At 40.1% G+C, this 19640-nt stretch overlaps 1 protein-coding gene across 1 annotated transcript in view; it reads left to right on the top strand.

Annotated features, from left to right (window-relative positions):
* Positions 1-19640, top strand: part of WDR19 (WD repeat domain 19) — a 96126-nt gene that overhangs the window by 52333 nt on the left and 24153 nt on the right. Inside the window, exons 18-26 of the mRNA XM_006169241.3 lie at positions 999-1158; positions 1380-1490; positions 2515-2624; positions 6256-6313; positions 11903-12043; positions 12121-12203; positions 12922-13005; positions 14949-15095; positions 16235-16359. Coding sequence (XP_006169303.1) covers positions 999-1158; positions 1380-1490; positions 2515-2624; positions 6256-6313; positions 11903-12043; positions 12121-12203; positions 12922-13005; positions 14949-15095; positions 16235-16359 — 1019 coding nt within the window. The remainder of the gene's footprint in view (positions 1-998; positions 1159-1379; positions 1491-2514; positions 2625-6255; positions 6314-11902; positions 12044-12120; positions 12204-12921; positions 13006-14948; positions 15096-16234; positions 16360-19640) is intronic.

Genomic DNA, 19640 nt, shown 5'->3' with positions numbered 1-19640 from the left:
AGTCATGATGCGTTTTTGCATAGAAAGACAGAAAAATAGTCATGACTTTTCTGACAACCCAAGAGATGCTCAGTAAATGGGTGTTGATAACTCAATAGATGAATGGAGTAATATATTCACTGATGTTAAGGTTTCACAGAAAGTTTAATCAGCAGGGCCAGCAGATGGCATAATGGTTGCACATCATCCCACATAGTTGACCACAGTTCAAATCCCAGACCCAGCAGCTTAAACTCATGCGTGGCACATGTGTGTGCATGCTCAAGATCCTGAAAGGAGAAGGGAGGGGAAGGGAATGTGGCATGGTCATCTCCCCTGAGGGATCATGTCTCTCACTTTCTGTCTTTCTGTCTCTCTCTGTATTTCAGCAAAAACCTCTCTTTAAAAAAAGAAAAGAAAAGGAAGTTTAATCAGTATTTATGTTCACAAAGCATACCGGAAGTCTGCCTACTTTTTCTGTTTTGAACCAAATGGTTAATACCTCAGGCTTGAAGGACTAGGGACTCTGTGACAACTATGCAAGCCAGAAGCTGCAGCACAAAAGCAGCCGTAGACAGTCCCTAGATGTGTGGGCTGATGAATGGTTGGATTCCACTCAGACTTTATTCACAAAAACAGGCAGCTGACTGGACTTAGCCCATGGGTCATGGTTCACTGAATGGTGTTTTAAACTTCTAAACTTACAGGACAGAATCTAATTTCATTAGGCCTGTGTGAGAACAAAAATAATTCTCATTTCTGTGTGTAGTAAAACAGGGCAGGTTTACAGAGAGTAGATTTTATTAATAGAAGTTCAACAACAACAGCAAAAAACATTTATTTGTACAAAAAAAGGAAGATTTCAATATTTTTTCATTACTTACAAATGACTATTACGGGTGAAGGAACAATTTGCAAAACCTCTGTAGGGTGCAATATTTGTTTGTATACAGTCTGAAGAGAGTGTTAGGTGACAAGTATGGCAGAACTCTGATGAAGCTAATGTCCTTCGATCCCAGGTTTTCTGACTCCTGGGACATCTGCAGGATTCTGAACGACAACGCTGCCTGGAATGAGTTGGCCGAAGCTTGTCTACACCACATGGAAGTGGAGTTTGCAATCCGTGTTTACCGGACAATCGGGAATGTTGGCATGGTGATGTCTTTGGAAGGAGTAAAGGTAAACAGCATTTTTATGAGAATTATCGGAGTAAGATTTGAATGCTGTTTATTCAAACATTTTCAATTTCTACAGTGACTCTTACCTAATTCCTAGTCAAGTGAATTGATAGAACATTAGTACTTCCTACTGAGCAAAGTCTTAAAAAAAAAAAAAAGAGAGAGAGAGAGAGAGAGTTAAACCTTTGTATTTTTTCTCATCAAAACCACTTTTGTTTGTAGGGAATAGAGGACTACAACCTTCTGGCGGGACACCTCGCCATGTTTACTAATGACTTCAACCTGGCCCAAGACCTGTACCTTGCATCCAGCTGCCCTGTTGCTGCCCTGGAGGTATGGAAGCACATCGGGACAGGAAGCAGACCTGCAGAGGAGAGCCCCTTTCATGTAGCTAGAATTTCTCAGGCTGGGGCCGGCAGGTGGCATGGTGGTTTAAGGCGCTGGACTCCCACATGGCCAACCACAGTTCAAGTCCTAGACCTGGTGACTTGTTTTCTCACTTTCCCTCTCTCTCTCTGATCAAACTGGAAAATAATAATAATAAATCAAGTTAAATAAAATAATTATTTTTAAAAATATTCTCAGGCTAGACACCAAATGCCTGCTCTCTCCTGAAATGCAGCATTTCACCTTTAAGATCCCCTCAGTACTCAATAAATTCAAAAATATTTCATTCTATATTCTGGGGAAGCATAAAGGCCTATAACATTACCAAACAATTTTAAATCCATATCTATCCAAAGAGAACAGACTGTGTAACTTACAAAAACAGATACAAAGAAAATAACTCCACATACTGAGTTTTCACATGCACCAGGTACTTCTCAAAGCAGTTGACATGTAATACCTCATTTGATCTTTATGATAATCCTAAGAGATAATACTGTTATTTCCTCTGTTTTCCAAATGGGAAAACTGAGGCACATTTATTATTAATGTCTGGAATTCTTTTGTGTATTAAGAGGTAAGCTAAGGACTAGTTTCCCAGAAAGGAGCAGTGTAAGAGGTATTGGAACAGAGGAAAGGACCTAGTTTAAGAAAGGGATAAAGAAAAACATGGTGAGACCAGTTGGCGTAATGGCTATGTCACTGGACTCCCATATAGTCGACCGCGGATTGAGTCCTGGACCAGGTGGTTTAAACTCACGCTGGGCGCATGTGCCTGCGTGCCCAAGATCCCGAGAGGAGAATGGAGAAGGGATTGTGGTGTGGCCATCCTCCTGAGGATGATTTCTCACTTTTTGTCTCTCATTTTTTACTGTGAGCTCACATGCCTTGTAGCCAAAATCTCTCTTTAAAAAAAAAAAAAAAAGAAGAAAAGAAAAGAAAAACATTAAGGTCTTTCTCTTCTTAACAGATGAGAAGGGATTTACAGCACTGGGACAGTGCTCTACAACTGGCAAAACGTCTGGCCCCAGACCAGATACCATTTATATCAAAAGAGTACGCTATTCAGCTTGAATTCACGTAAGTCCTCATCTTTGTATGTTTTAGTCAGTAACTGATTATCTTCGACTCTACACTGCCAATAATTATATCGTTGATATAATGATTAACTTTTTACAGAGGGGAAAAAAAAAAGTCTTAATTATGTATCTGAAAAACGTGTTCTCCGGAACCAACAGGTAGGTGGCGTGGTGGTTAAGGTGCTGAACACTCCTACATGGCCAACCACCATTCAATTCCTAGACTTGGTGGCTTGCTATCTCACTTTCCCCTTCTCTCTTTCTCTGTGTCTCTCTCTGGCCAAATTAAAATAAATGAATAAATAAAATTAAATAATTTTTTAAAAAATGTTTTCTCTTAATTTCTCACTCATCTATTTATCCATTTTGAATTTTAGCATCAAAATATAAATATGGGCCTAAGGCTTTTCTAAATTTAGAACCTAAATATCATTTGTGTGTGTGTGTGTGTGTGTGTGTGTGTGTGTGTGTATGTTACTTTTTTAATTGCCAGAAGGCGTATGCACTCACCAGAGAGAAAGAGCAGGCTAGCACACCTGCAGTGGGCATGGTCACTCTGCAATCCTTTTTCCTCCATTTCTTCATCCTGTCAGGATTTTGTGCATACACACACACACACACACACTCCCAGCATGTTCTTCAAGCCATTGGGGGCCAGGATTCAAACTATGGTTGGCCAAGTGAGATCTGGCTCCTAGGGCACAGCGCTCAACCACTGCGCTATGGGACCAATCGTAAACATTCTGAATTACATTTGACCTCAGCAGTGGTGCATGGGGTGACTCACTGTGTGTCAGAACCTACCCTTGTGATCTTAACCTCTTCAAACACTTGGGGGATTGGCAGTGTAACTTCAAGGCATAATGAAACATGCTGAGGTTTGGTCTCCGTCTTAGTTCTTGCTGCTATAACAGAATACCTGAGACCAGGTAATTTATAAAGAGCAGATATTTCTTTCTCACAGTTCTGAAAGGCTTACAAGTCTAAGATCAAGGTACCAACATCTGAGTAAGAGCCTTTTCGCTGCATCTTCAGGTGGTAGGAGCAAGTGTTTGCTAGTTCAGTTTCAACATACGTAGTCGGGTAGTTTCAACGTTTGTATTTCAAATCACAGCAGTCTACATTTCTCTTTGCTTAAAATTATAGTGTTTTTTTTTTTTTTAATTGAATTGCATGGCTGGCCCCATACCCTCTAGTGATTAAAGGAACTAGATCCTACATGACCAAATTCATGGTTTAAATCCCAGCCCCAGCAGCTTGGGAAAAAAATGGAATTGCATATAGATGAAAATTTGACATTGAAATTCAACCCAGAAGCTTTTCTTAGGATATTCAGTACTTGAATAATAATCCTTTGTGATGCGTGACAAAGCTTCACATGTCTCTCCTTCCTTTGGAAATTCCATAATCTGTTCTGAGAAGTTTAGAATGTTCTAGTGGTCTCGGGACCAGCAGATGGCATAGCAATTAGCAGTTACGTCATTAGACTCCCACATTGCTGACCATGATTTGAGTCCCAGACCTGGTGGCTTCAAACTCATGCCAGGCGCATGTGCATGCGTGCTCAAAATCCCTGGAAGAGAATGGGAGAGAAGGAATTAGGACATGGCCATCCCCCTGGAGGGTGATGTCTCTCTCACTCTCTCTGTCTCTTTCTTTCTCTCTCTCTCTCCCCAGCCAGTGCATATGCCCTAAGGCAAAACCCTCTTAAAAGAAATAAAATAATTTTCTAGTGCGCTTAATTGCTAGATCATCTTAATTGTCAATAGTCTTAATTGACAGACGACGTTTTTATTACAGTGCGATGTGTTATTTCAGAGGGAACCAGCCTCCAGGTTTAGTTAACGCGCAGCTGCTGTGGTTGCTGTTACCGGTGCAGCTGCCCTCAGAGACTGTAAATGAACGATTTATTTGCAAATGGAAGTTCATATTTGTGTGTGCCATGGCAACTACATCACAGCTGGACAGTTTATGCATTTTTAATTTGCTGTAGGGTACATGTACTCACTGGAGAGAGAGACAGACAGAGAGAGATAACCCCTGGGGGATGACTGTGCCACAGTCTCTTTCATCCATTCTCCTCTTAGGATTTTGGGCACCCACACACATGTGCCCATTCTGGGACTTGAACTACAATGTCAGCCATGTGAGATCTAAATGCCTTAGCCACCATACCACTGACTGACCCACAACTGGATGATATCTTTTGACATTTATTCTATTTAAGATACATTCCAATTTCAAAAATATTAAAATGTAGAAAAATATTGATCTTGGATAAAGGAGATACAGCCCGAATTGAATTTTTTGTGTTCGTTTCATATTGCTTTATTTAAGAGTTCTTCTTTCACTCTTCAGTAGGTTTTACATATTTCTCATAATGCTTCTTCACTCCCTGGTTCATCTAGTTCTGACGGGTTCCTCAGTGTATTCTGCAGTACAACCTCTCTTCCAAAAACTTCCTTTTACATGGAGCTAAGGAAGCCAAGTGGGCTTAAAGAGTTTAGGCTTACCTGAGCGCTAAACAAGGACCTATGGTGGAATTCAAAGAATGCCATTTTCAGAGTTTATTCATTACTCTGCAGTGGATGGTTTCTCAGAGGAAGATGGATCTCAAAAACAGTCCTAGGCAAATCACCCACTCATCCTGTCCTAAATAATGAAAATAAATTGAGGTCATAAATATGTCTTCGAGATATGCGATCTATCTTAGCATTAGTTGTGAGAATAGGTAGTATGATCACTTATGTTATGTATCATACTTTTAAAAAAATTATTTTTAATTTGACCAGAGAGGAATTAAGTGAGAGAGAGAGGGAATGTGAGGAAGCAAGCCGCCAGGTCTGAGACTCGAACTGCAGTCGACCATGTGGGAGTCCAACGCCCTCAACCACCACACTACCTGCTGGCCTCTGTATCATACCTTTTATCGGAGTAAGAACCAGGGTCCTCAGTCCTGTAATCCTCAGTGTGTTCCTCCATTTGTAGCTTTTCTTGAGTTGACAGCAACCCAGGTTCAGTACATACTATCCTGATAAATATTGGGCCTTGGGGGGAAAAAAATCATTAGTTTTTATGGTCACATGGTTGTCATTTAGTGCCAGAGGAAATAAATAGCCAGAAGTAGCTCGTAACATTTAATGTAGCTTCCCCCAAATGCCTTACAATCTAGCAGAACCCAGCTTAATTTATTTTTTAAGGTTTTTGTCATAGGGTCCACATGCTTGCCAGAGAGAGAGAGAACAAGAGAAACAGAGGAAAAGTGAGAAATCACTCCCCAGGGTGATGGCCACACAACAATTCCTTCTCTTCCATTCTTCTCCTGGGATCTGGGCATGTATGCACACATGCCCAGTTTGATTTTCAAGCCACCAGGTCCAGGACTCAAACCACAGTTGGCCATGTGGGAGTCCAGTGCCTTAACTACCATGCCACCTACTGGCCCCTAGCTTAATATTTTTAAAATAGCAAAACAGTGATGGACTGCACTTGGGAAGAATGCTTGTGTCTGTTGTATAATCTATCTTTTGTGAGCTTGAGCAACTTGGTGACAAAGATCATCTTTTAAGTGTTGTATATGTAAATAAGATACTTAACGTATCTATTGAAATACACTATGATTTTTTTTTCAGGGGTGATTATATAAATGCTTTGGCTCATTATGAGAAAGGAATAACAGGTGATAATAAGGTAACCATGAATAAAGATATGCATAATTATCTTTGGTTTTATTTTTCATTTCTTTTAAAAGATCTGGGTCTCATTTATATTATATTCAGTATCTAGCAGGTGAGCCTTCATTTCAGTTTATTAACAATTTTCGTCACAGTTTAGTAGTAACTTTGAAGTGAAACCAATTTAAAATACTTTAAGCTCATAAAAAATGGAAGATGGTAATATTTTTATTAGTCCAAAAATAATTTTTTTAGAGAGATTTTTGCGATTGGATCCATGCACTCACCCAAGAGACAGAGAAGACAGAGAGATAGAAAGCAAGAAATCACCCCCTGAGGGGGATGGCCACACCACAATTCCTTCTCCATTCTCTACTCGGGATCTTGGGCACACATGCACATTCATCCAATGTGAGGTGAAAGCCACTGGGTCCAGGACTTGAACCGTGGTTGACTACATGGGAATCCAGCTACGTAACTGTGATACCGTCTGCTGGTCCCTGAAAGTAAATTTTTGTATTGTATCCTAAATATAAACTTCTAATTAAGGTTGAAGTAAAATTTTTATCCCTACTTCTAATTAAGGTTGAAGTAAAATTTTTATCCCTTCCCACTTACAAGCCAATATAACTCAATGAAAGTATCGATGAAAAATTAAGATACATCCAAAAAGTAGAATATTAGAAGTTCTTAAAAGATTAAAACAGATCGGGGGGTCAGCAGGTATCATGGAGGTTAAAGCACTGGATCCCACATGGCCAACTGCATGGCTCAAGTCCCAGACCCAGCAGCTTGAAAATCACACTGGGTACACATGCCTGTATGCCCCAAATCCCAAGACACTGGACGAATAGGGATTGCAGTGTAGCCATTCGCATGGGGAGCGATTTCTCACTTTCCTCTCTCTCTCTCTTCTGTGTCTCTCTAGCAAGTGCACATGCCCTTAAAAAAAGAGAGAGAGAGACTAAAATAGATTCTTATGTACTGACTTGGAAAGACCACGAAGAAAGCAAAAAACTTTCAGTAACCACTTTCAGAATAAATAGCCAGTCCCTGAACATATGTTTCGCCATTTTATCTCTTGCACGGTTTCCTTTAAAACGAACTTGGAAAGCGTGTACTCACTGGGCCAGCCCATTCTCATGCCAGAATTTTAGCTCAAGAAGCTGAATTTTACAATACAAATTGGTGTTTCTGAGTCAGATGATATCATTTAAAAGTTGGAAAATTTAACATTTTCTACTTATAGCTAATATTTGTTTTTAAATTGCCAGAGGGTGTATACACACACCAGAGAGACAGAGAAGGAGAGAGAGAGAAAGCATCCCCATGGGGAATGGTCACACCACAATCTCTCTTCCTCCATCTCTTCCCTCCTTTTAGGATTTGGGCTTGAGGACACATGGGCCTGGCGTGCTTTTTTAAACATGTGGATCCAGGACTCAAACCACCCAATGGCCATGTGGATCTAGTCCCTTAACTACCAGGCCACAGACTGGCCCTGTGTCCAGCAGTTTTATTACAAAAGAAATGCAGGCTCATTGCTTTCAACTTTAAAAAATCACCAAAGAATATTAACATTAGGAATCCAATATTCTCTTCTCCATCCATCCCTTAAGGGTAACCACAGTTAATGAGTTCATATATTTCTATCTGGAACGTCTTCTAAACATGCAAATACATGGAGGGATTTTTATAAAAAGTGAGAGTATTCACATCTACCTATTCAGCAAAGACTAACAGAGCATCTGCTCTGGGCAAAGCAGCATTTTGCTTTGTTCATGGCTTTCCAAGTCTGCTCACATGAATCTGTTTTAATCTTTTAAGAGCTTCTAATATTCTATTGTTTGCATGTATCAGAATTTTCCCATTCTCTTATTGAATTATAGTTGATTATAGTTGTGATTTTTCTCCCTGTTGTCAAAAATATTACCAAAACTGCAATGAATATTCTATCTATCTTCACTTAAAACAGTATTCCTGAAGGATATATATAGTCTTATGAGCAAAATATATTAGTTGCAGTGTGTGCATTTAATTTTTGATATTGCTAATTTGCTTTCACCAGAAATTGTAGTAATTCAAATACCAATCGATTGTATATGATAGGGTCTATGTCCCCCATATTTTCAACAATGAATAAGAAATCACCCCCTGAGGGGGATGGCCACACCACAATTCCTTCTCCATTCTCTACTCGGGATCTTGGGCACACATGCACATTCATCCAATGTGAGGTGAAAGCCACTGGGTCCAGGACTTGAACCGTGGTTGACTACATGGGAATCCAGCTACGTAACTGTGATACCGTCTGCTGGTCCCTGAAAGTAAATTTTTGTATTGTATCCTAAATATAAACTTCTAATTAAGGTTGAAGTAAAATTTTTATCCCTTTCCACTTACAAGCCAATATAACTCAATGAAAGTATCGATGAAAAATTAAGATACATCCAAAAAGTAGAATATTAGAAGTTCTTAAAAGATTAAAACAGATCGGGGGGTCAGCAGGTATCATGGAGGTTAAAGCACTGGATCCCACATGGCCAACTGCATGGCTCAAGTCCCAGACCCAGCAGCTTGAAAATCACACTGGGTACACATGCCTGTATGCCCCAAATCCCAAGACACTGGACGAATAGGGATTGCAGTGTAGCCATTCGCATGGGGAGCGATTTCTCACTTTCCTCTCTCTCTCTCTTCTGTGTCTCTCTAGCAAGTGCACATGCCCTTAAAAAAAGAGAGAGAGAGACTAAAATAGATTCTTATGTACTGACTTGGAAAGACCACGAAGAAAGCAAAAAACTTTCAGTAACCACTTTCAGAATAAATAGCCAGTCCCTGAACATATGTTTCGCCATTTTATCTCTTGCACGGTTTCCTTTAAAACGAACTTGGAAAGCGTGTACTCACTGGGCCAGCCCATTCTCATGCCAGAATTTTAGCTCAAGAAGCTGAATTTTACAATACAAATTGGTGTTTCTGAGTCAGATGATATCATTTAAAAGTTGGAAAATTTAACATTTTCTACTTATAGCTAATATTTGTTTTTAAATTGCCAGAGGGTGTATACACACACCAGAGAGACAGAGAAGGAGAGAGAGAGAAAGCATCCCCATGGGGAATGGTCACACCACAATCTCTCTTCCTCCATCTCTTCCCTCCTTTTAGGATTTGGGCTTGAGGACACATGGGCCTGGCGTGCTTTTTTAAACATGTGGATCCAGGACTCAAACCACCCAATGGCCATGTGGATCTAGTCCCTTAACTACCAGGCCACAGACTGGCCCTGTGTCCAGCAGTTTTATTACAAAAGAAATGCAGGCTCATTGCTTTCAACTTTAAAAAATCACCAAAGAATATTAACATTAGGAATCCAATATTCTCTTCTCCATCCATCCCTTAAGGGTAACCACAGTTAATGAGTTCATATATTTCTATCTGGAACGTCTTCTAAACATGCAAATACATGGATGGATTTTTATAAAAAGTGAGAGTATTCACATCTACCTATTCAGCAAAGACTAACAGAGCATCTGCTCTGGGCAAAGCAGCATTTTGCTTTGTTCATGGCTTTCCAAGTCTGCTCACATGAATCTGTTTTAATCTTTTAAGAGCTTCTAATATTCTATTGTTTGCATGTATCAGAATTTTCCCATTCTCTTATTGAATTATAGTTGATTATAGTTGTGATTTTTCTCCCTGTTGTCAAAAATATTACCAAAACTGCAATGAATATTCTATCTATCTTCACTTAAAACAGTATTCCTGAAGGATATATATAGTCTTATGAGCAAAATATATTAGTTGCAGTGTGTGCATTTAATTTTTGATATTGCTAATTTGCTTTCACCAGAAATTGTAGTAATTCAAATACCAATCGATTGTATATGATAGGGTCTATGTCCCCCATATTTTCAACAATGAATGTTATGGATCTCTTTTTATTTCTACCCATTTATTTAGCAAAAAAATGTATAATTTTATTTTGTGTGTATTTGTTATCAATGAAGTTGAGAATGTGTTTTTTGTTTTGTAAGATAGATTTTTGCTGTAGGGCACATGTGTTCGACAGAGAGACAGAGACAGACAGACAGAAAGTGAGAAATCACTCTCCAGGGGGATGGTCACACCATAATCCCTTCTCCTCCATTATCCTCTTGGGATTTGGGGCACACATGCACATGCACCTGGTGTGAGTTTCAAGCCACTGGGTCCAGGAATCCAACCATGGTCAACTACGTGGGAGTCCAATGACACAACCATCAAACCATCTGCTGGTCCCATGGGGTTTTTTGGCTGATTTTTTTGGCTTTTGTTTATTTATGAATTGCCTGATCATATCTTTTGCTCATTTATCTCTTGGGTTTTAATATTTTTGTTTGTTTGGCCATGGCTATTTTTGTTCATTCTTTATCTGTGCTGCCATATACAGCAACAATTAGCCACAAGTGGCTATTTAAATTATTTTAAATTAAAATATAAAATTCAGTTCTTCTGTCACTAAGAATGCAAATAGCCATGTTTCAAGAGCCCAGTAGTCATATGAGACTTTTTTTTTTTAATGTGAGAGAGAAAGTAAGCATACATGCTGGGGAGAGAGAGGGAGAGGGTGAGAAGGAATTTTTTTTTAGAGATTTTTGCTATGGGGGAGACAGAGACAGACAGAAAGTGAGAAATCATCCCCCATGGGGAATAGCCATGCTGCAATCCCTTCTCCTCCATTCTCCCCTTGGCATCTTGGACATGCACGCACACATGCCCAGTGAGAGTTTTAAGTCAGTGGGTCCAGGACTCGAATCACGGTCGACTACATGGGAGTTCAGTGACGTCACCATTATGCCATCTACTGGTCCTGAGAAGGGATTTTTGACAAGAGTCTCATCATTGTGGTCCTCTGTCCCAGCCTCCAGTCTGCTGGGGTCACAGATGTGCACCACCACACCAGCCTGTTCATGTCTGTCTGGGATCCAAAGCCAGGCCTCCCATGTGACCCCTACCTTCTGCAGGGGTGCTCCACTATGTCTGGGCCACTGTCACTATTAGCTGTCTTATTAGACAGGGTAGATGAGACCACTGCTACCATGGTGACAGGTTCTACTAGACAAAATACAAAATATAATCAAATGTTACATTTTATTAGTGCAGAGTCATTATTCTGAAAGTTCTTTAGTTACCTTTGTTATCTTTAATGAAGTAGACAATTCTAGATAAATAAAGTTTTTATGTTTAATCATGCCTAGCAGAGAAATCTCAAATTTGAGAAATGGTTTTCTACTCTATTTTGTTCATATAGCCAGTATATTACCTCTTCCATAAAATTTTATGCCAAGGAGACATACCATGTATTATGACAAGGGGTAGTGAAAATTTGATCTTTTGCATAAAAGATGTAGACTTCTGAAGACAAAGAATTATACTTTGTAATAGCTGATGTTAAAAAAAAAAATCCTCAGTGTTATTTAAAAATGACGAGACGGCTCTAAAAAGATGAATGAAAGTAAATGGTAACCTTGGGACTCGTTTTAGATTTAAGTGAATTGTTCTGGCTGAACTTAGCAGCACGCAATGAGGGTCTGATTTCCTCGGATCTGCCTTGTGACTGCAGGAACACGATGAAGTGTGTCTGGCTGGAGTGGCCCAGATGTCCATACGGATGGGGGACATACGCCGAGGAGTGAGCCAGGCCCTCAAGCATCCCAGCCGGGTCCTGAAGAGAGACTGTGGAGCCATACTGGAGAACATGAAGGTCTTTTCTCTGTATAAGTACTTCTGTGGTCTTATACCTAATCAATTTAGTATTGTAACCATCCTGTACTATTTTAGCAATTTTCAGAAGCAGCCCAACTCTATGAAAAAGGCCACTACTATGATAAAGCAGCGTCTGTTTACATCCGCTGTAAGAACTGGTAAGAGAGAAACAAACTCAGTAGAGGTGGGAGGGAAATGCCCCAAGAGTCTCCCCACTTGCATCCCTACTGTTTTTCTTCCATGGACCGGCCCCCTATCTGGACCTCCCCTCTGTCTCTTTTCTTCTCCTTAGAAGCATATTAATAACTCTTTAAAGTGTACTTATGGACTCATTCATTCATTCATCCCATGAGTGAGAGAGAGAGACAGAGACAGAGAGCACCCCTTGCAGGGTCCTGAAACCACAATCCACCCCCAGTCTCTAGCCAGCCCCTTAGCATGCATGCCTGGTGAAGTCAGGGAAGGCTCCAGACTTAAACTAGGAACCTTCCCACATGGAATTTCCTTGCAGAAAATCATGTTTTACCACTGCTTCACCATCCAGCCCCTTTATTAGTTCTTTTTCCAAAGAACAGCATGTTCTCTGGTTTGATATGGGGAAATCTCTGATTAGATAAATTTTTTTGGGGGGGGGCGGGGGACCAAAAACTCTATTGTCTCAAAAGAGTTAGTGAACTAACCTTCATTTGTCAACCCTTGGAGGAGGGGGTGAAGGATGGGTGCATATTAGGAGAAAAATCCATTAAATCTGTTTTTATACATAGTAGCCAAGATTTCAAAAGATCATAACTGCTTTTGAATCCTAAAAACCAACATTTGTTGTAGGAAGCTGTAGCCAATATAGTGTTGATGTCATTGTCCTGAATCTCTTTCTAGGGCAAAAGTTGGTGAGCTCCTCCCTCACGTTTCCTCTCCTAAGATCCACCTGCAGTATGCCAAGGCTAAAGAAGCAGACGGCAGGTTTGTACGGCATCGCAAATTGATCTCAACTTAGAACAATGCAAATTTTGCAGAATAACCACTTACATTTGCAACTGTCTATGAAAGACAAAACAGAAATAAAACATCTTTGAATAGCATACTCCTCATTGGCCTGAAATGCCGGACTATTATAGTACTCCTTCCCCTTATAAACCCCTTTTTATTTTTTATTCAAATATAGTCTACCACCTCTCTTATTTGAGAGTTAAATACTAGAAGTTGAAGATTTTATATACTATGGCATGAAAATGAAGAGACTGCCCCTTTATTAAGGAGGATAACTCAGGCATGTAAAGGGAGAGAAGAATGAAGAAAGATGAATTCCACGTGGATGGCTGTACCGTTTAAGCCACAAACCAATACTGGAATACAGCAATGAATAATTAATAGCCTTAATGTTCAAAGATCTCCTACAACTTAATAAAAGAATCTCAAAAGGAATAAATAGAAAATTGGGCTAAAGACAAGAGGACAAGTCCCAGAGGAAGAAATACGATCATGAAATTGTTTTCCATGTAAATGAAAAAAAAGTTCTACCTCACTAATAATAATTAAATTACAGCAAGCTATCATATTAGGAAAGATTAGAAACTAAATAACCATACCGTCAAAATGCACTTGCTACTCACAACCCATAGAAATGTGTATTTCTCGGGACCAGCAGTTAGCGTAATGGCTATGTCACTGGACTCCCATGTAGTCGACCGCGGTTTGCGTCCTGGACCTGGTGGCTTAAACTCACACCAGGCGCGTGTGCGTGCGTGCCCAAGATCCTGAGAGGAGAATGGAGGAGAAGGGATTGTGACATGGCCATCCCCCCTGGGAGGGTGATTTCTCACTTTCTGTCCCTCTCTGTCTGTCTGGCAAGTGCACGCGCCCTATAGCAAAAACCTCTCCAAAAAAAAAAGAAATGTGTATTTCTACAGTCTTTGAAAGCAACTTGGAAGCATATGTTGTATCTGGAGACTTAGGATTATTAATAGCCCAGACTTTTATCAAAGTAATCACAGGGAGACCAGGGAGAGGCATAGAGGCTGAGTGTCCCATATGGCCAATTGCAGTTCAAGTCCTGGACCCGGTAACTTAAAATTCATGCAGGGCGTGTGTGCGTACATGCTGAAAATCTCAAGAAGAGAATAGTGAAGAAGGGATCGTGGTGTGGCCACCCTCCCCCCCCAGGGGGTGTAAGTTCTCACTTTCTGTCTCTCTGTCTCTCCAGCTAGTGCACATGCCCTATAACAAAAATCTCTCAAAAGTAGCATTAGGAAATGGAGATGTAACTAAATGTCTTGTTGACATCTAAAGAACTGAAGATCTAGTTGCTGCTGAAGAGAGTCCTGAGCGCCCTCTACAGATCAGTACACAAAAGTTTTTTTTTTAATTTTTATTTATTTATTCATTCATTTATTTTTTAATTTGATCAGAGGGGGAGAGAGAGAGAGAGAGAAAGTGAGAAAACAAGCCACCAGGTCCAGGACTTGAACCGTGGTCAGCCATGTGGGAATGTCCAGCACCTTAACCACCACGCCACCTGCTGGTCCCAGTACACAAAGTTTTCATATACCATTCTTACACCACATCAATAATTGTGACTAATTCTGTATTTTGTTTATTAAACAGTCCTTAATTACTGTCATAATCTTCCTACCCTAAAAGGAAAATTTACAGTAAAATATAAAAAGTTATAGAGCTTTGATTCATATGGAAAAATGCAGTTCAATATTGGTAGTTTACTGTTAGTTTATCAAAACTCTAAAAAGAACATATCTTAGAGGAATAGTTCTGGTATTTTTTTCTGATGAAGGAAAAAAAAAATTTTGAGAAAAATAAGTGAAATAGAAAAGTGTCCCGAATGTTTATGGGCATTCCCCTCCTCCAAATGGAAAGTGCTGAAGTTTGTCTGAATGAAATATTTCTCACAGGTACAAAGAAGCTGTTGTAGCCTATGAGAATGCAAAACAGTGGAACAGTGTGATCCGTATCTATCTGGACCACCTCAACAATCCCGAAAAGGCTGTCAGTATTGTCAGAGAGAGCCAGTCTCTGGATGGAGCCAAAATGGTAGCCAGGTAACATAACGCACTAATATTTTTGGACTTCCAAAAACTAACCTTAAATGAAAACTCTGTTGGCCCCGCTGCAGTGGCATAAGCAGTAGGGTCCTGCTGTATGAGGCTGTGGCCACATGGGAGGCCCGCACTCAATTCCTAGATCGACCTGAACAGGCTGGACTTGGTGGTATGCACCTAAGTCCTACTAGCTAGGGGGCGGACTGGGCAGAGGCTCACAGAGATAAAACTCTCAAAAATGTGTCTTCTCTCTCTCTCCCTTTTCCTCTTGCTCTTTCTCTTGCTCTAAAAAATAATAATGATAATAATAATAATAATAAAGCAAAGAAAACAAAGAAGGAAAAAAATAAGGGGCCAAAATATGGCATGGTGATTAAGGCACATGGTTCCCACATGGCCAACCATGATTCGAGTCCTAGACCCAGAGCCTTGAAAGTCATACATGTGTGCACTCGTGCCCAAAGTCCCAAGAAGAGAATGGCCATTCCCTGGTGTGTGTGGGGCGGGGTAGGTGGTGAATTCTCACTTTCCCTCTGTTTCTGCGCTCTGCAATGAGCCTATGCTCAAAAACTTAAAAAAAAAAATTTTTAATTAAATTTAAGAAAGTCCTATTACCTCCTATCAAATAGATAAACTCAAAATAAATATTATTTTTAATCCTTTTATTAGGTTTACATGTTTAAATTCAAAGGCTTTTAGCTGTGTTCAGCATATTAGAGTATGTTTTTCAAGTATAAGCCTAAAATGTAGAATTGCAGGGTATCTCATTCATTTTTGTTTTTAAATGGTTTCTCCTGGTTGAGAAACTTGACTTGTAAATCAAAAACCTATAGGAGTTGGGACCAGAAGTTAGCATAATGGCTATGTCACTGGACTCCCATGTAGTCGACCGCCGTTCGAGTCCTGGACCCAGTGGTTTAAACTCACGCCAGGCGCATGTGTGTGCATGCCCAAGATCCCAAGAGGAGAATGGAGGAGAAGGGATTGCAGTGTGGCCAGCCCCCGTGGGGGGTAATTTCTCACTTTCTATCTCTCTGTCTCTCTCTCTCTCTTTCTGGCAAGTGCACACGCCCTATAGCAAAAAAAAAAAAAAAAAAAAACCTTGTAGGAGTCAGGTTAAATAAACTATTTTGTTTTAGGTTTTTTCTACAGCTCGGTGACTATGGGTCTGCCATCCAGTTTCTTGTCATGTCCAAATGCAACAACGAAGCTTTCACCCTCGCTCAGCAACACAATAAGATGGAAATCTATGCAGACATTATTGGTAAATACAACTGTTTTCCCTGATTTCTCTTTAAAATTTTTACCATATGGGGCCAGCAGGTGGTGTGGTGGTTGGGGGCGCTGGACTCCCACATGGCTGACTGCGGTTCGAGTCCTTGACCTGATGGCTTGTTTTCTTGCTTTCCCTCTCTTTCTCTCTTTCACTCTGTCCTCCTCTGGTCAAATAAAAATAAATAAAGTTAAATGAAATAATTTTTTTTTAATTTTACCATAAAAACACTCTGACTCTTATGATCTAAAGATCAGAATGGGGTGCAGCAAGAACACCCCACTGTAAGTAAACGTATACCAGATATTCACAGGCACACACATATCTCTGTCACTTGCTAGATTTCAAGATCCCTACCACTCACAGGTAAGATGTTACTATAAGTGACTCTTTTTAAGAATTAATGTTTTTGGGGGGTAAATTTCAAGAGACTAGATTTTCTAATCCTGCTATGTATCAACCAATTGTGGTAAAGCAAGTTTTCAAAACAGAGGCTTTAGGAAATGCAGGATTTTTGAACATGTAAATATTTTAATAAATTTTTAAAACCAAGTTATAAATTAAGAATATATGATTGCTTTGATGAAGAGTAGTATTCAAAAGACGTGTTTTCTTTTTTAAAGATTTTGAAGGTCCATATTAACATTTTGTATTCTGAGGATACCTGCTTCTAGGTTTTCTTTCCCATCTTTGCAATTATTCTTTGAAACTACTGAAATAGGGGCTGGTCGGTGGCATGGTAGTTAAGGATGCTGGACTCCCATATGGTTGGCCATGGTTCGAATCCTGGACTTGGATGGTTTGCTTTCTCACTTTCTCTCTCCCTCTTGCTCTGTCCCTTTCTGGTCAAATTAAAATTAAATAAACAAATAATAAAGTTAAATTATTCTTTTTTAAAAAAAACTATTAAAAAAAAGAAGCTGCTTAAATAATTTTCATATTTTAGTTTAATGAGTCATACATAATGTTACTTGTATTGCTTTGCTTTTTTTTAATTGTGGTAAAATATACATAAAATTTCCATTTATAATTGTATAGCATGGTTTTCTTAAGTATTGGGTTGTTTGAAAAATCATAATGTATTTTTCTGTGCAAAAATGCATAATGACTTTTGTGAGACCCAAAATGTTGTTTTCTTGTGTTTTTGATTTTTTTTTAAAGGTTTTTGCCATAGGGCATATGCACTCGGCAGAAAGAAAAGAGAGAGAGATAGTGAGAGGGAAAGTGAGAAATCACCCCCAAGGGGAATGGCCATACCACCATCCCTTCTCCTCCATTCTCCTCCTAAGATTTTGAGCACACACACACATGCACCCAGCATGATTTTCTTTTTTTAAAGAATTATTTATTTTATTTATTATTATTATTTTCACATGAGTTTTACCAGAGAGAGAGAGAGAAAGCCACTAGGTCCAGGACTGAGACCACAGTCAGCCATGTGGGAATTCCAGCTCCTTAAGCAACACGCCACCTGCTGGTCCCACCCAGCATGATTTTCAAGCCACCAGATCTTGGACAAGAACCATGGTGGGCTCTGTGGGAATCCAGCACCTTAACCACTGTGCCACCTGCTGGTCGTATTAAGTACTGTTCATCTCTACAACTCTCATCATCCCAGATTCTGTGCCCACTAAACAGGAACTCGCTATTTGCCACCTGCCTCCCCCAAGACCCCGGTAACCGATATTTTATTTTCTGTCCCTGAATTTGACTATTCCTAGGTTCCTCATGTAAATGGAGTAATAAAATATTTAAACTTTTATGCTATTTCAGTCCTTTTCAATTTATAAATAACCATAAGAACTGATGATAGAATTGATGAGAAAAATGTTGCTTCAGTAATTAAGGGAAGAGACAGGTGTAAGCATCTGTTAACATCTAGGGATGTTATCATTAAGATAACTGGGAGATAACTGTCTCTTTCCGGCAAGCACACACGCCCTCTGGCAAATATGGGGTTTTTTTGGAGAGGTTTTTGCTATAGGGCAGGTGCACTCACCAGACAGACAGAGAGAGACAGAGAGACAGAAAGTGAGAAATCACCCCCAAGGGGGGATGGCCATGCTGCAATCCCTTCTCCTCCATTCTCCTCTTGGGATCTTGGGCACGCACATACACGCGCCTGGCATGAGTTTAAGCCACCAGGTCCGGGACTCGAACTGCGGGACCCAAACTACGTGAAAGTCCAGCAACATAGCCATTACGGTAACTGCTGGTCCTGGCAAATATTTTTTAAAAGGTACCTATCATATGAACATCTTCCCACCCCAACAGCATACACACTGGTCTCTACCTGGCTTTATGCCCTTTTCTTATACACATTTTTTTTTTGAGAGGTTTTTTTTTTTTTTTGCTATAGGGCACGTGCGCTTGCCAGACAGACAGAGAGAGACATAGAGACAGAAAGCGAGAAATCACCCCCCAGGGGGGATGGTCACGCCACAATCCCTTCTCCTCCATTCTCCTCTCGGGATCTTGGGCACGCATGCACACGCACCCAGCGTGAGTTTTAAGCCACCGGATCCGGGACGCGAACCATGGTCGACTATGTGGGAGTCCAGCGACATAGCCATTACGGTAACTGCTAGTTCCCTCTTATACACTTTTTATCTGCCTTTGGTTGTCATTATATGTCAGGATCCTGTTGGGTCTCCAACTCCACGGGTAAACATAAACAGTGGATCAGAACTCCAGCCACTTTGGGGGTCCACTTTTCTATGTGCTTAATATATTTAAGTCCCAAACCAAAGAAAAAGAAAAACACATAGTAATAGAGGAAAATAATAATATCTTAAAAGAAAAAGAATTAATTTTATTTATTCATTTATTTATTTATTTTATTTTTTTAATTTGACCAGAGAGAGAATGAAACAGAAAGTGAGAAGCGAAGCCACCAGGTCCAGGATTCAAACAACAGTCGGCCATGTGGGAGTGTCCAGCACCTTAACCACCATCCCACCTGCTGGTAATATCATTAGCATCTGTTGGCCACTTGAAGATCATCTTGACAAATACATACAAACTGTTGTTTCAGCCATTCGCTTCTGAGAAGGGGAAGTGGTTACCTTTGCTTCTGATCGTTCCGAAACTCTAGGCAAATCATGGTTGAGGTTATAGTCGTGGTTGTTCCCGCTGCCTTAGGAGGTGAGACTGAGACTCGTGAAGGTCTGCAGGGCTAATGGCAAGTGATAACCCAGATTCTCACAAGAGCTCATCATTTCCTCTCCTGATTCCTGTTTAGAATGGAAAGAAGATGGAACAGAGTTGGTGTT

The sequence above is a fragment of the Tupaia chinensis genome, unplaced genomic scaffold, assembly GCF_000334495.1.
Source record: "Tupaia chinensis unplaced genomic scaffold, TupChi_1.0 Scaffold146907_1, whole genome shotgun sequence".
Classification (NCBI taxonomy): Eukaryota; Metazoa; Chordata; class Mammalia; order Scandentia; family Tupaiidae; genus Tupaia; species Tupaia belangeri.
Note: the sequence above shows the minus strand (reverse complement) of the source record. Positions and strands in the feature narration are given on the sequence as shown.